At 34.3% G+C, this 15,393-nt stretch overlaps 1 protein-coding gene across 1 annotated transcript; it reads right to left on the bottom strand.

The window, feature by feature from the left end:
- Positions 1-1,526: 1,526 nt before the first annotated feature.
- On the bottom strand, positions 1,527-2,468 carry LOC140513933 (olfactory receptor 4K13-like). Its single transcript, XM_072623890.1, has one exon. It carries the CDS (start codon positions 2,466-2,468, stop codon positions 1,527-1,529), a length of 942 nt encoding a protein of 313 aa, XP_072479991.1.
- Positions 2,469-15,393: the final 12,925 nt, after the last annotated feature.

Genomic DNA, 15,393 nt, shown 5'->3' with positions numbered 1-15,393 from the left:
ACGGAAACCATTTAGCAACTATGGGATCAAATGTCCATGCCCTGTGATTCAGAGATTCCATTGCTATGCATATACTCTCAGAATAGCACTGACCAAAAACAAACTCCATATATGTGTATAACAAATAACTTATAATGGTATATTGGTTGTTGTTGCCATAATAAAAATTGTAAGCACAGTATGTGCCCACTGACTGGGGAATAGACAAATAATTTTGATGCATGAAGCTAATGCAAAAATGTGCCAGAATATACAATCACTTTTATGACCTTGATAGAAATATGGAAAGATGATCAGGAACTGAGGCAAAGTGAAATATGCTGAGCCAGGAAAATAGTATCCATAATATCAAATATAAGTGGAAAGAAGAATAACCACCAAATAAGTAAAGCTGAATGTTGTGATATTTAAAAAAAGCAACAACAACCAAGATTGACCCCAAAGAAGAGATAGGAGAAGACATATATGTCTCCTTTTGGATGGAATCTGGAGAGAGGGGTGTGGTTGACCAAAATCTAACATTATACACAAGAACATAATTCTTTCAATATGTTGATTTTTTTTCTCTTTTTTCTAATTATTTGTTTCAAGTAGTGACTGTGAAAGGATAAGGGTTAGAATACAGGGATAAATCTAGGCAAAGCTAAAACAAAGGAAATGAAAAAAATTTAAATATAAAAAATAGTTGATCAAAAATGTATTGTTAGCTTGATACAAGCACAATTACCATTTAAATTGAATTTTTGTGATCTCAGTTTGCAATAATGACATCATGCACTGTATAAATAAGATGTCCTGAGAGCTCTTCCAAAGAATTTTTTTAAAACCTAAGATTTTTGGTTTTTTTCACAACAATGAGTTTGTATGTGTGTTTCATATCAATTTGAGCTTGCAATCATGTGCAATGTGTCCTCATCTGATGTCATTCTTATAGTGGTCTATCCATGCCCTTTGCTAGGGTAAACTTAATTGACTTATAAACAGTGTAACCTTTTCTGTTTAACATGAATTGGTGGCACAGTTATTACTCAATTATTCTTTGTAAATGTATTTAGCTATATATGTATTTATCAGGATACAAAATCTGTTTGGACATTCATGGAGAAAGTGGCAAACTCCACTAACTGTGTCTTTAAAGCATTCAATTTTTCAAGCCTTTACCCACCTGCCCTCATTGTTTATCAAGCTGAAACTTAGCTGCATTTCAAACAATAGTCAAAGATCATAGGACAAAAGAATGAAAAATATTTTAGAAATAATATGAATCAAGTGATAAATTTGTATACAAATCTTTTATGAAATCTTCTCCAATTCATAATTAAAAGACAGATTTAAATTACAATTTTGAGGGTGTCAAAATTAAGGGAAAAATGGAAATACAAATGAAGTTATTTCTAGAATATTATTTATAAATTATTTTGAAAATAAGATTGACTTTTATTTGTAAAATATACATACATATGTATACATAATTGGTCATTTTAAGAAATATTCTCTAGTGTCCAATAAAAAAATTTCATCATCATTTAGAAGTTTGGCTTGGAGTACATGTACTGGTTTTTGAGTCGAATCATGGCTGCTTTCATCTCCTTATTCCTTAAGCTATAGATAATTGGATTCAGTAGAGGAGTAATAACCGAATAAAACACTGAAAGAAATTTATCTAATGAATAACTACTAACTGGCCAAGTATATATTAAGAGTAGTGACCCAAAGAAAAGAGTTACCACTGTGATATGAGCAGACAGTGTAGACAGAACCTTAGACAGTCCACTAGAGGAGCGATGCCATACAGTAACTAATATAACAATATAGGAGACAAGCAAAAGAATGAAGAAAATGAGGGAAAGAATCCCACTGAATGCAACAATGAGAAGTTCTAGGACATAAATATCAGTGCAGGCAAGTTTCAACACCAGCGGAAGGTCACAATAAACATCATCGATCACATTGGGGCCACAGAAGGGCAGATTCACCATAAAGGCCATTTGGCTCATAGTGTGCACAAAGCCAACCATCCATGAGAGCAGCACACTTCCTACCAGAATTCGATGGTTCATGATAGTAGTATAGTGGAGGGGTTTACATATTGCTACATACCTGTCAAAAGCCATCACTATGAGAAGAATCACCTCACTACCTCCTAATAAGTGAGCCAGAAAAATTTGTGTCATGCAGCCCCAAAAAGAGATGGTTTTCCTCTCCCTGAAGAAGTCTATGACCATCTTGGGGAGAGTTAGAGTGGAAAGAATTATGTCAAGAAAAGAGAGGTTGGCGAGGAGGAAGTACATAGGAGTCGATTTCAAGCGAGAGTCAAAAATCACCACAAGTATAATGAGACAATTACCAGCCAATATTGATACATAGGCAAGGAGGAAGATCACAAAAAACAAAATCTCAAGCTCCCAAGTATTGGTGAGCCCTAACAAAATGAATTCATTTATCATAGTGTTGTTCTTCATCTCCATCTAACTTAAATTCTTCAAGTATCCAGAAGTTCTCTGTCAGAAAGACAATCTGAAAGAAATCATAATTCCAGGTGAATATTCTTGAGCGTATCAAAAGAGGCAAAGAACTTTACACATCAAAAATAGATGATATTGAATGCTAAGAACTCTTTAGTATACCTTTGAGCAAGTCACTTAATCTGTCTAAACCTTCTTCCTCAGCAAAAATTTGGAAATCATAACATCTTTCTCGGGGTTGTTGTGAGAATTGAAGATAATTGTAAAGCTTGTAGCACAGTGACTGATATGTTATAGGTGTTAATAAGTGCTTCTTAACTTTCTATTCATTTGCCTTTCCATTCCCAACTCTCTGTGGAATGCCAGAAAAATAGGAGCCTTTCCAAATAAATCTATGTTGATTGGAATATAAATAACATGGCCAAGTTATGGATGTGTTTGTGTGATTGTTGTAAACTTTCCTTCAGGTATTGTAATTTTCTATAAACACAACATTTCATTACTATGACTATGAGATTGCTTAGGCCAGGCTTTGAAACCTACTTAAATTAACACCTTGGCCGCTATTTTCTTGTGTGTTACTCTAAAGCATTGTCATTACTCTCCCTATCTAATTACTTATATATTCCTGTTTGGCAAACTTCCTAAAATTCATTTGATCTGTCGTCACTCACACAACTACCTAACTCAATTCAAACCATCATTTCTTTTCACTCTGATAAATATTTGTTGAACTGAAGTGGATTATTTTAAGACTTCCATTTTATGTCATTGAAATTAGTCATACCCAGTTCCAATATATGCTTTTCACAGCTTGCAAAAACAACAACAAAAACAAAACAAAAAAATAGCTTCCTATGTAGTATAGAATGTGGCCATGTAACCCTGTCTAAATGCACCAGTACTCCCTATTGCAAAGGGAATAAAAATATTCACTTACAGGGTGTTAGTCTATTGCAGGTTTATTTTCCAGTGCCACTCTCTAATACTAACTCCATTCTATCTTATTATCTCCAGTACGTATATACCTAGCAACTCAATATATCCATCCACTATCTTTATTGTGAATTCCAATTCCATATTCCTACCTGGAAACTAGCTAAGTTTTTTATTTTATTTTATTTTTGATTTACTGAATAAAACAAACATTTTCATAGCATAGTACAATAAAAAAGATGATTGCATATGAAACTGCAAATCTACTATGCACAACATGCTATTCATTTCAGATCTATAAAAAAAATTATCATATACATTTATTTTTATTATTCCCTTTCCGTGAAAAGCCACCCTAGAAGTGGCTACCATTAGACACAAATACATTCTGTAAATACATCTATTTAGTGGTCTTTCTCTGGATGCAGATAGCATCCTTCTCCATAATATGTCCTATTTCAACCAGAATGATTTTCTAAGTATGTGAAATTCAACTTGTCCATAGACATGCCAGATATCAATTTCTAATTCAGATTATATAAAAATACGTTACACAAAGCAACTCTTATCCTCTATGTGTTGTACTTGATTGTGCAGTTGCAAACATGAAAACAAAACGCCTCCCTCTATGGAATCTAGACGTTAAAACGGAGGAAAAGGGCAAGGTACATGGATAAAACATGAAAAATCATTCCGTATTTCTTAATATCTTCCTGAATAATTTTCTTCTGTACTTTTGCTCACAATATCTTCTATGTTACAAATACCATTCACTACATATCACCAAGTTTAGAGTGAATAGAGGTTGGTATTGAGTCGAGAAGACCTGCATTCACATACAGCCTCAGACACTTAATAGCTGTTTCACTGCGGGCAAGTCACTTCACCTATTTTTGCCTCACTATTCTCAAGTATAAAATGATGTTGGTTATTGTGATAATCAAAGAAAATCATAATTTTAAAGTGCCCAGAACAAAATAGGCGATATATATGTGTGTGTATGTATATATATGTATGTCTATGTATACTCATTCTTCTATTACTTTCCTCCACATCATGTATTTAGATACCCCAAATGGAAAACTCTGTGCCCATTTTTGCTTTCTTTTGCTTTCCTCCTCCCTCTCCAGTCTCAATTCAATATTTTGAAAACTGAAGGGGTTCTACTTTCTATCAGATGAGTCTTAATTCCTCCTCTTCACCCAGCTTCTAACTTAATTTAGACTCCCACAATCTTTTCCCTTGAGAAATATTTGTTAATTAAAAGAAAAGAAATAAAAACAGAGTACGTAAATAGACATGTTATCTATTCTACCCATTTGCATCTCTAATTAAGTCATTACGCACTTGCCAAAACAATCTTCCTAAATAATAGGACTGGGGAGGTCATGCCATGGCTCAACATCCTCTAGCCTCTTCAGGTTGCAATTGGAGGAAGGTACAAACTTCAGAGGATTACCTTAAAGTCATGTGTACTATGTTGTATCTGAAAGGAACAGCTATTACTGTACTGATATCACTTTTCTCTCTGAGTATTTTTTTCAGTCTACATCCAATGTCCAGATCATACTCGTTCACCATTACTGCCTTTTCAAATCAAATCCTATGCCACTTATTTCACAAATCTTTTTATTATCTACCCCATTAAAAAGAATTTCCTCCACATATTATTTTATTCTTCTATGCTTTATTTTTATCCTCTTGGACAATCTATATCAGTATTGCACCATATATGTTTTTGCCTATATAAAGCATCCTGCTGCAGCAATAAGAGAACAATAAGTAGTATTAATTTATAAAAGAAGAATCTGAGCCTTTATGTCTTTTAATAATTTATTGACCATGATAAAGTTACTTCGTAATGTTTTTTTATATTTGCATGTGTAAAATGGTAATATTAATGGCTATAGTGACTAATTCACAGTATATTAAGGAACAAATAACTACTGCAAGTGAAAGTCTTGGCAAACCTTAAAACACAACATAGATAGTCTCTAATATTGCTATTATTATTATTATTGCTCGTAGTAGCCCTGCCTCTGTAATTTTTGACTCTTCTATGCCACATAAATGCGATCATTTTTAACTTTTATTATGTACCATATTATTTCTTGGTATCCTCAATGCCAAGGATAGCATCAAGAATATAGCATAACCCTAATAAGTGCTGGTAGAATTAAACACAAATTTGTAGTTTTATCTAGAAAATTAATGATAACCACATTAAATCTTCTGAATCTATCATAGAATAGAGCCTGAGAATGGTCATTTAGATGCTGGCTAAAAAATTACTCTAAAGTTATAAAATAGTAATCATGGACCTCTGACACCTTCTAGTAACACCTACTTCTTTTACAGATGAGGAAGTTGAGACCTGGAGAAACTGTCATATTCATCCCTTTAGTAGAAAGAATACATTTTTTCAATTCAGGTGCCAAATTCATATAAAATTTGTTGGGTGGTTATTACACAGCAATCCCAGCTTATTAGTATTGGTCATTCAATCTAAGAGTTCTAGACAAAGAACTTAGGGAGCAGCCTTTTCAAAGGTAGACGGACAAGGTGAAATTTTGTCTCTTGGTTAGTCTCCTGTGGTCTCAGGAAGAGACACTTATATACACTCTCAGGAAGGAAGAAAAAAAATACTGAAACATCTTTCTGTAATAATGCACATCAAATTAGAAAATCACACCCCAGTGGGAGTTATTAGAGAACCACTTTTTGTTTGATTTTTTTTCCCCAAACTTCATTGAGAAAGATTAATTCCCTGACAAATTCAATATTGGATGAATTTTACCAAAGAATAGACTAATTGCCCAACTGAACCTGCTTTAGAAAATATTCTTCTATACATCACGTGGAAAAAGAGAAGAACTGCTAAGAGAGCATAGTTTAACTTAGCAGTCTCATATTGCATATGTACCTGATGAGTTTCTTTCTGTCCTATCTTTCTGCTATAGTTCTTCTCCTGCAAAATCTTTTTTTAATACAATATTTATTTATTTCTCAGTTCTCAACATTCACTTCCACAAGAATTTGAATTCAAACTTTTCTCCCCATCTCTCACCACCCCCACTCCAGGAGAGCATTCACCCCATCTATCCCTTCCTCCAGTCTGTCCTCCCTTCCAGTACCCACCCTTCTTCCATCCCTCTTCCCCTCTATTTTCCAGTAGGGCAAAACAGATTTCTATACTCCATTACCCTCATATATCTTAATTTAGAATTGCATGCGCAAACAATTTTTAGCATTCAGTACCAAAGCTTTGAGTTTCATATTCTCTCCATGCCTCTGCACCCACAGTCATTGAGAAAACAAGCAATTCAATATAGGTCGTTCTTGTGCAAAAATGCGAAGTTCTTCCACAGCAGTCGTGTTATAAAAGACTAACCACATTTCCCTCTGTCCTTTCCTGCTTTCAATCTATTTCATTCTCCCCCACGACCTGTTCTCCCACAATAGTGCTTGCTTTTGATTGTCCTCTTCCCCAATTTGCTGTCCCTTGTATTATCTCACCTTTCCTATCCCCTTGCCCCCTGCCTTCCTGCAGGGAAAATGGATTTCCATTCCCGAGTGTGTGTTATCCTTCCTTAAGTCAAATTCTCTGAGAGCAAGGCTCACTCATTTCCTTTCACCACCAATTTTTTTTAAAAATCCAAATAGTACACCCAATCTATGTAAGTCTATTTTATGAAGCACGCAAAAACAAAGAAAAATTTCCAAGTTATAGGCAGTTTTAAGATGTCCAGTTATCATTTTTACAAAACTTGTCTCTCCTTCTAAAAAGGAAAATTCTGTCAAATGTTCAAGTCCTGAATATTTCAACAAGTTGATATCACATTCTGCTCCAGGCAAATCCATTGTCCCACAAGGACTGCAGCCTAACTATGTTGTAGGTATAGAGTATTCTTACACCATTTCTCTACCTAAATCCAATGATCCTACAACGTTTAGATGAGACTGAGTTTATTACAATTCACACATGAGCTTTGCTTTAGACCTACTTCCCCTAAAACATCATCCACATAGTCAGGGTCCTGGCTCAGATCTCAGCATTTAATTTAAGCCTGACAATCTCAATATTTTGCTGGTAGGAGGGAAATAATTTTTAATTTTTTTTTTTTTTTTTTTTTTTTTAGGAAACCAGTAGTCTTTGTTTAGTCCTATCATTCACTCCCAGTTATTTTATTGATCACTCTGTGAGTTTCAACTTCTGAAATTCTAAACAGTGACATGCAAAGGAGGTGAGGGACCACAGTGCCTTGCAACTTCACTCATTTATTTTGTCCTCAAACATGGTCTTTCAGTTCTCTATTTTGTTATTTTTAGACACATTTCTTTTTTATTTATTTATTTTATTTGTATGCAGTATTCTACAATCACTTCCATATAACAGATTTAACCACCCTACTTCCTCCTCCTTCCTCCCTTCTTCTCCCCTCCCTCCCTGAGACAGCATACAATTTTATATAGGTTCTACACGTACATTCCTGTTAAGTACATTTTCACCTTAGTCCTGTTGCACAGAAGAAGTAAAATGAAGGGGAGAAATTATAAAAAAAAAAAAAACCATAATAAAAAAAGAAAATCATCTACTACATTCTGTGATTGAATTCTATAGTTATTTCCCTGGATGTGGAAGGCATGTTGTCTTAAAAAATCACTGGGGAGTTTTAAGTCCTTTCATTACAATGAAGTACTAAGTCTTGCATAAAAAATTCTTGTCACACTGCAGTTATTGCTGTGTACAAAGTTCTCCTAGTTCTACTTCTTTCAATTAACATGAGTTCATATAAGTCTTTCTAGGCCTCTCTGAAGTCTTCCTGTTCAGTATTTCTTGTAGCACAATAATAATGTAATACATTCATATACCACAATTTATCCAGCTATTCCCCACTTGATGGACATTTCCTTGATTTCCAGGTTTTAGCCACCACAAATAGTGCTAATTTAAATATTTTTGTACATGTGGGATCCTTTCAAATATTTATAATCTCTTGAGAATAGAGTCCTAAAAGTGGTATTGTTGAGTCAAAGGATACGCACATTTTTATAGCCCTTTGGACATAGTTCCAAATTGCTCTCCAGAATGGCTGGATCAGCTCACAGCTTCACCAACAGTGAATTAGTGTTACAACTCTCCCACACCTTCTCCAACATTTATCATCATCCTGTTTTGTCATGTTAACCAATTTTATGGGTGTGATGTGGTATCTCAGAGTACATTTGATGTGCATCTCTCTAATCAATAGTGATTTAGAGCATTTTTTCGTATGACTATAGATATCTTTAATTTCTTCCTCTGAAAACTGCCTGTTCATATACTTAGACTGTTTATTAATTGGGGAATGACTTGCATTCTTGTACGTTTGACTCAGTTCTCTATATGTTTTAGAAATGAGGCCTTTATCACAGACACCAGTTGCAAAAATTCTTTCCCAGTTTTCTCCTTCCCTCCTAATCTTGGTTGCATTGGGGTTGTTTGCGCAAAACCTTTTTCAATTTAATGTAACCAAAATAATCCATTTTGCATTTCATAATGTTTACTATCTCTTGTTTAGTGAAAAATTCTTCCCTTCTCCATAAATCTGATAAATATCCTATTCCTTGCTCCACTAATTTTCATATAGTATCTATCTTTATACCTAGATCATGCCCCATTTGGACTTTATTCTTCTTTATTGTGTTAAGTATTCGTCTATGCCTAGTTTCCTCCATACTGATATCCAGCTTTTCCAACAATTTTTGTCCAACAGTAAGTTCTTATCATTGAAACTGGAGTCCTTGGGTTTATCAAACAGTAGATTGCCATATTCATTGAATGCTGTGTCTTGGGTACCTAACCTATTCCACTGTTCTAATTTCTGTTTCTTAGTTAGCATCAAGTGGTTATAACTGCTGATTTATAATACAATTTGAGATCTTGTAGAGCTAGGCCACCTTCCCTAAAAATTCGTTTCATTAGTTCTCTTGATTGTCTTGACCATTTGCTTTTCCAGATGAACTTTAATATTATTTTTTCTAGCTCTACAAAATAATGATATGATAGTTTGATTGGTATGGAACTGAATAAGTAAATTAATTTAGGTGGAATAATTATTTTTATTATATTGATTTTTATTACATATTTTTAAATTTTATTTATTTATTTATATTACATATTTTTATTATATTGATTCAGCCCACACACGAGTAAGAGACTTTTTCCACTTACTTAGATGTGACTTTATTTATGTGAAAAGTGTTTTGTAATTGTGGTTCTTACAGTCCCTGTGTTTTTTCTGGCAGGTAGACTTCCAACCATTTTATATTGTCTACCATAGCTTTAAATGGAATTTCTCTTTCTATCTCTTACTGTTGGACTTTGTTAGTAACATGTAGAAATGCAGAAGATATGTGTGGGTTTATCTTGTAACCTGCAACTTTGCTAAAGTAGTTTATTATTTCAAGTAGGTTTTTGCTTGAATATGTGGGATTCTCTAAGTATATTGTCATATCATCTGCAAAGAGTGATAACTTAGTTTCTTCTTTGCCTATTCTAATTCCTTCAGTTTCCTTTTCATCTCTTCTTGCTATAGCTAATACTTCTAGTACCATATTGAATAATAGTGGTAATAATGGACATTCTTGTTTCACCATTGATCTTATTAGAAATGTATCTAGCTTAACCCCATTGCATATACTGCTTGCTTAAGGTTTTAAGTAGATATCGCTTATTATTTTATGGAAAGTTTCATTTATTCCTATATTCTCCAGAATTTTCAATAGGAATGGGTATTCTATTTTTTCCAAAGCTTTTTTTGCATCTTTTGAGATAATCATGCGGTTTCTGTTAGATTTGTTGTTGATATGATCAGTAACGTTAATAGTTTTCCTCATAATGAACCAGCCCTGCATTCCTGGTATAAATCCTACCTGACCATAATGTATTATTATCCTGATGAGTTGCTGTATTATTTTTGCATAAGTCGTAATGAAAATTTTAGCATCTATATTCATTAGAGAAACTGGTCTATAATTTTCTATCTCTGTTTTTGCTCATATTTGTATCATAAAAAGAATTTGAAAGCACTCCTTCTTCACCAATTCTCCCAAATAGTCCATACAGTATTGAGATTAAGTGTTCTTTAAATGTTTGATAGAATTCACTTGTGAATCCATCTGGCCCTTGAGAGTTTTTCCTAAGGAGTTCATTGATGGCTTTTTCGATTTCTTTTTCTAAGATAGCATTATTTAAATATTCAAGTTCTGGTTTTGTTAGTCTGAGCAATTTACATCTTTTAAAATAATCATCCATCTCATTTAGATTCTCGAATCTATTTGCATACAGTTGGACAAATTTATTTCTCATTATTGTTTTAATTTCCTCCTTATTGGAGGTGAGTTCACCCTTTCCATATTTGTTATTGGGAATTTGACTTTCTTCTTTCTTTCTTTTTAATCAAATTGACCAAAGGTTTATAAATTTTATAGTTTCTTTTTCATTAAACCAACGTCTAGTTTTATATATTAGTTCAATAGTATTCTTAATTTCAATTTTATTACTCTCAACTTTGGTTTTTAGTATTTCTAATTTGGCATTTGCTTGGCTATTTGCAATTTGTTTTTGTTTTTTTAGGCTTTGTCAGCTACATGTCCAATTTATTGATCTCCTCTTTCTCTCTTGTATTCATGTAGGCACTCAAAGACATAAAACTTCTTCGAAGAACTGCTTTTGCAGCATCCCATAAAATTTGGTGGGTTGTCTCATTATTATTATTCTCTTGAATGAAGTTGTTGATTGTTTCTATAATTTGTTGTTTAATCCATCCATTATTTAGGATTAGATTGTTTAGTTTCCTGTTAGTTTTTTAGTTTATTTTTCCATGTCCTTTGATTACATATAAGTTTTATTGCGTTGTGATCTGAGATGATGCATTGAATATCCCTGCCTTTCTGCACTGGATTGTGTTTTTGATGGCATGGTACATGGTCAATTTTTGTATAAGTGCCAAGTACTGCTGAGAGAAAGGTTTATTCCTTTCTATCCCCATTCAATTTTCTGCAGAAATCAATCATATCTACCCTATCCAGAGTTCTATTCACATCCTTAACTTCTTTCTTGTTTATTTTGAGGTTAGATTTTTCAAGTTCATAGAGGGTGAGACTGAGGTCCCCCACTAGTATAGTTTCGCTGGCTATTTCTTCCTGTAACTCCCTCAACTTCTCCTCTAAGAATTTGGATGCTATACCACTTGGAGTATATATGTTTAGTAATGAAATTGCTTCGTTGTCTATGGTGCCTTTTTTCAGGATATAGTTTCCTTCCTTGTCTCTCTTAAATCTATTTCTGTTTTTGCTTTTTCTGTGATTAAGATTGTTCCCCCTGCTTTTGTTACATCAGCTGAAGCACAATAAATTCTATTCCAACCTTTTACCTTTACCCTATATGTATTCTCCCATTTCAAATGTGTACCTTTTTAACAACATACTAGTGGATTACTTTTTTTAATCCATTCTGCTTCCCGTCTCCATTTGATGTGTGAGTTCATCCCATTCCCATTCACAGTTATGATTACTATTTCTTTCTATCCATTCATCCCCTTTCTCCTTGTTTATGGTTTTAATTCTCCCTTCTCCTTTCACCTCTGCAATAGAATTTTAATTTTTGATCACCACCTTCCTCAGTCTTCCCACTCATCTTTCAGCTCCCCTTCCTTTTAATCCCCCTTTCCCTTACTAATTCTTCCCTCCTTATTAGCTACCCCTCCCTTTTCTTTTCCCCTTCCCCTCCTTTTGCCCATAGAGCTATTTGTGTTTCTATACTTAACTGAGTTTGTTGTACCCTCCTTGAACTCAATCAGATGAGATTACCTCTCAAGCAATACTCATTTCCCTTCCGTCTTTCCCTTTAGTTTAATATATTTTTGTTCTTCTTCCTGTAATGGAATGTTTTTTTCTTCCTCTGTCTTTTCACGTCTCCCACTACAATCCCTTCATACACTTAAATCACATTTGTTATCATCACATCATTTAATTTGTACCTACTTCCTCTATTTTTGTGTATCCCCTTTACATTTCATTATAAATATACAATTTTCAAGATTAACAAGTATCATCTTCCCTTATGGGAATGTAAACAGTTTGACCATATTGTGTAACAAGTTTTCTTTTTTTCCTCCGTTTACCTTTTTATGTCTCTCTTGAGACCTGTGTTGGAAGATCAAATTTTCTATTGAGTTCTGGCCTTTTCATCAGGAAGCTTTGAAAATCCATTATTTAATTGAATATCCATCTCCTTGCCTGAAATATTATGCTCAGCTTTGCTATGTAGTTAATCCTTGGTTGTAGTCTCAGTTCCTTTTTTGCATTATGGATTATCCTATTCCAATTCCTTCAGTCTTTCAGTGTAGAAGCTGCAGGATTCTGTGTGACCCTGACTATAGCTCCTCGATTTTTGAATTGTTTCTTTCTGGCTGCCTGCAGTATTTTCTCCTTCACTTGATAGTTCTTCAATTTGGCAAGGATATTCCTTGGTGTTTTTAGTTTGGGGTCCTTTTCAGGGGGGAATGGTGAATTCTTCTGATGGCTATTTGCCCTCTGGTTCTACGACTTTTGGGAAACTTTCCTTGATGATTTCTTGGATGATACTGGCTAGGCTCTGTTTTTCATCATGGTTTTCGGGTAGAGCAATAATCCTTAGATTTTTTCTCCTGTATCTATTTTCCAGGACAGTTGTTTTTCCAATTAGATATTTTATATTTTCTTCTATCTTTTCATTCTTTAGATTCTGTTTGAATGATTCTAGATGTCTCATATTTGCATTAGCTTCTACTTGCTGGATTCGATTTTTTATCAAATTGTTTTCTTCAATTAACTTTTGCATCTCCTTTTCCATCTGCACCATTGTTCCTTTCAAGGAGTTACTTTCAGCAGGTAGCTTTTGAACTTCCTTTTTGAACTAGCCTTTGTCCAATTTTCCTTTTTAAGGAGCTGTTCTCTTCAGTGAATTCTTTTTTCTTTTTTTTTAAATCATTGGCCAGTTTTTCCTCTATTTTGCAATTTAGGTTTTAAAGTCCTTCCAGAGTTCTTCCAGTTGTGCTTCTGATCAGTTCATATTCCCTTCTGAAGTTTCAGATGGGAGTCCAGTCTCAATGCTGACCTCTTTGGTATTTGTGTTTTGGTCCTTGTCCACACTGAAAGATTCTATGGTCTTTTCTTTTCTACTTTGCTTCTTACTCATGACAATTATCCTGGCTTTTAATGTAAATATCTGCATCTGTGGCACAGGGAGCTCTGTACCACAGGTCTCGTGCCTAAAACTTGAGGCTTTGTGTGTTGTGGCTTCTGGGTCTTTCAGCTAGAGCTTAATTTCTGCAGCTTACCTGGTGCTGAGCTGGTTGGTGTTTGAAAGCAGAGGCTGATTAGGTGCGTTTGGGTTTTAAGTGCAGGAACCCTGGAGCTAGCTCATTAAATGTGGGAGAGGGTGATCTGGAAGCCAGAGGCTCCTCTGCTGAGCTAGAGCATAAGCAAGCTCAGCTATCTGCACTAGTGTCTTCCCTATTCCACTGGGGTGCTGAGGCATGCCTGCACTCCTGGTGTTGGCAGTTGCTGGCTTCACCACCCTGGGGTTCAGGATCTTCTCTCACGTTTGTTGAGATGGGGCTGTCTGAGATATCTCTGATCCTGCACTGATTGCCTTTGACCACAGCAACAGGAACCCTCCTTAGCAATCTTTCTAGCCTCCTGGGCTGAGAGTCTGTTTACCCCTTCTGCTGCTCTCACTGTTCCAGGGTTTTTCCTGGGGAGATATTCTCTGGGCTCATCAAAGTCAACAAGGATATGGAGACAGCAATTACCAATCACTCCCCCATCTTGGCTCCCAGAACCAGAGATTGTCTTTTTTTAAATCACTGAATATCAGGCTTCCCCTCCCTTTCACATTTCCAACCACCACATTGAAAAAGGAAGAAAAACAAAATCGCTTTTACAGATATAATAAAAATATATATATTTCAAGATATGTGTGTATATGCATATACATATATATAACACATATATGTATGCATATGTGTTCGTGTGTATTTGTGTGTGTGTGTGTATTACTCCTGCAAGGTAACTTAACCCTGTTTGCCTCAGCTCTTCATCTCTAAAGTGGACTGGAGAAGGAAAGGGCATACCTCTCCAGTATCTTTGCCAAGAAAATTTACTGTCACAGAGTTGGACAAAGCTAAGACAATTGAATGACAGGATATACATGTTATATATGTGTGAATAATTTAATGTGTATATATATATACCTGCATACATGTATACAAGTGTCTCTCTCTCTCTCTCTCTCTCTCTCTCTATATATATATATATATATATATGTATATATATATGTATATATATATGTATATGTATATATATATATATATATATATATATATATATATATATATATATATATATATATATATATATATATATATATATATATATATATATATAATATTGTATCAGCCACGTCCAAAAAACAAATTGTCTCAGTCTGCATTCTATGTATGTCTCTTTAGTCCAGAATTCGGTAGTATGTTTCATTAAATGATGTGAAATGAAGTGAAATGAGCCAGGAGGAAAATAAAACCAATAAAAATAATATTATAAAGACAACTTTCTAAGACTTATGTACTCACATAAGCACAATGGCCAAATAATATGACAGAGGACTTACAATGAAACACACCAACATACACAGGAAAGCCTGCTGTAAAGGCTCTTACATCTGATTTTTTAAAAGAAAACCCTTTTTTGAGGGGTCAACAATCACTTTAAACAAACACATATATCATTCTCTTAGTTCAGGAGAAAGTCAGCACGCTGAATTGCAGAGAAAATACAGAGAAACAAAGATCAGTCAACAGATTGGGCTTTCAAGTATCTGACCTTAAGCAATACATACATATAGATCAACAGACAGATCCAACGGTATGACCATTGCATATATACGTACTTACAAGAGAGAGAGGCA

This window comes from Notamacropus eugenii, chromosome 7 (genome assembly GCF_028372415.1).
Source record: "Notamacropus eugenii isolate mMacEug1 chromosome 7, mMacEug1.pri_v2, whole genome shotgun sequence".
Lineage (NCBI taxonomy): Eukaryota > Metazoa > Chordata > Mammalia > Diprotodontia > Macropodidae > Notamacropus > Notamacropus eugenii.
The sequence above is the reverse complement of the archived record's forward strand: the minus strand, read 5'-3'. Positions and strand labels throughout refer to the sequence as shown.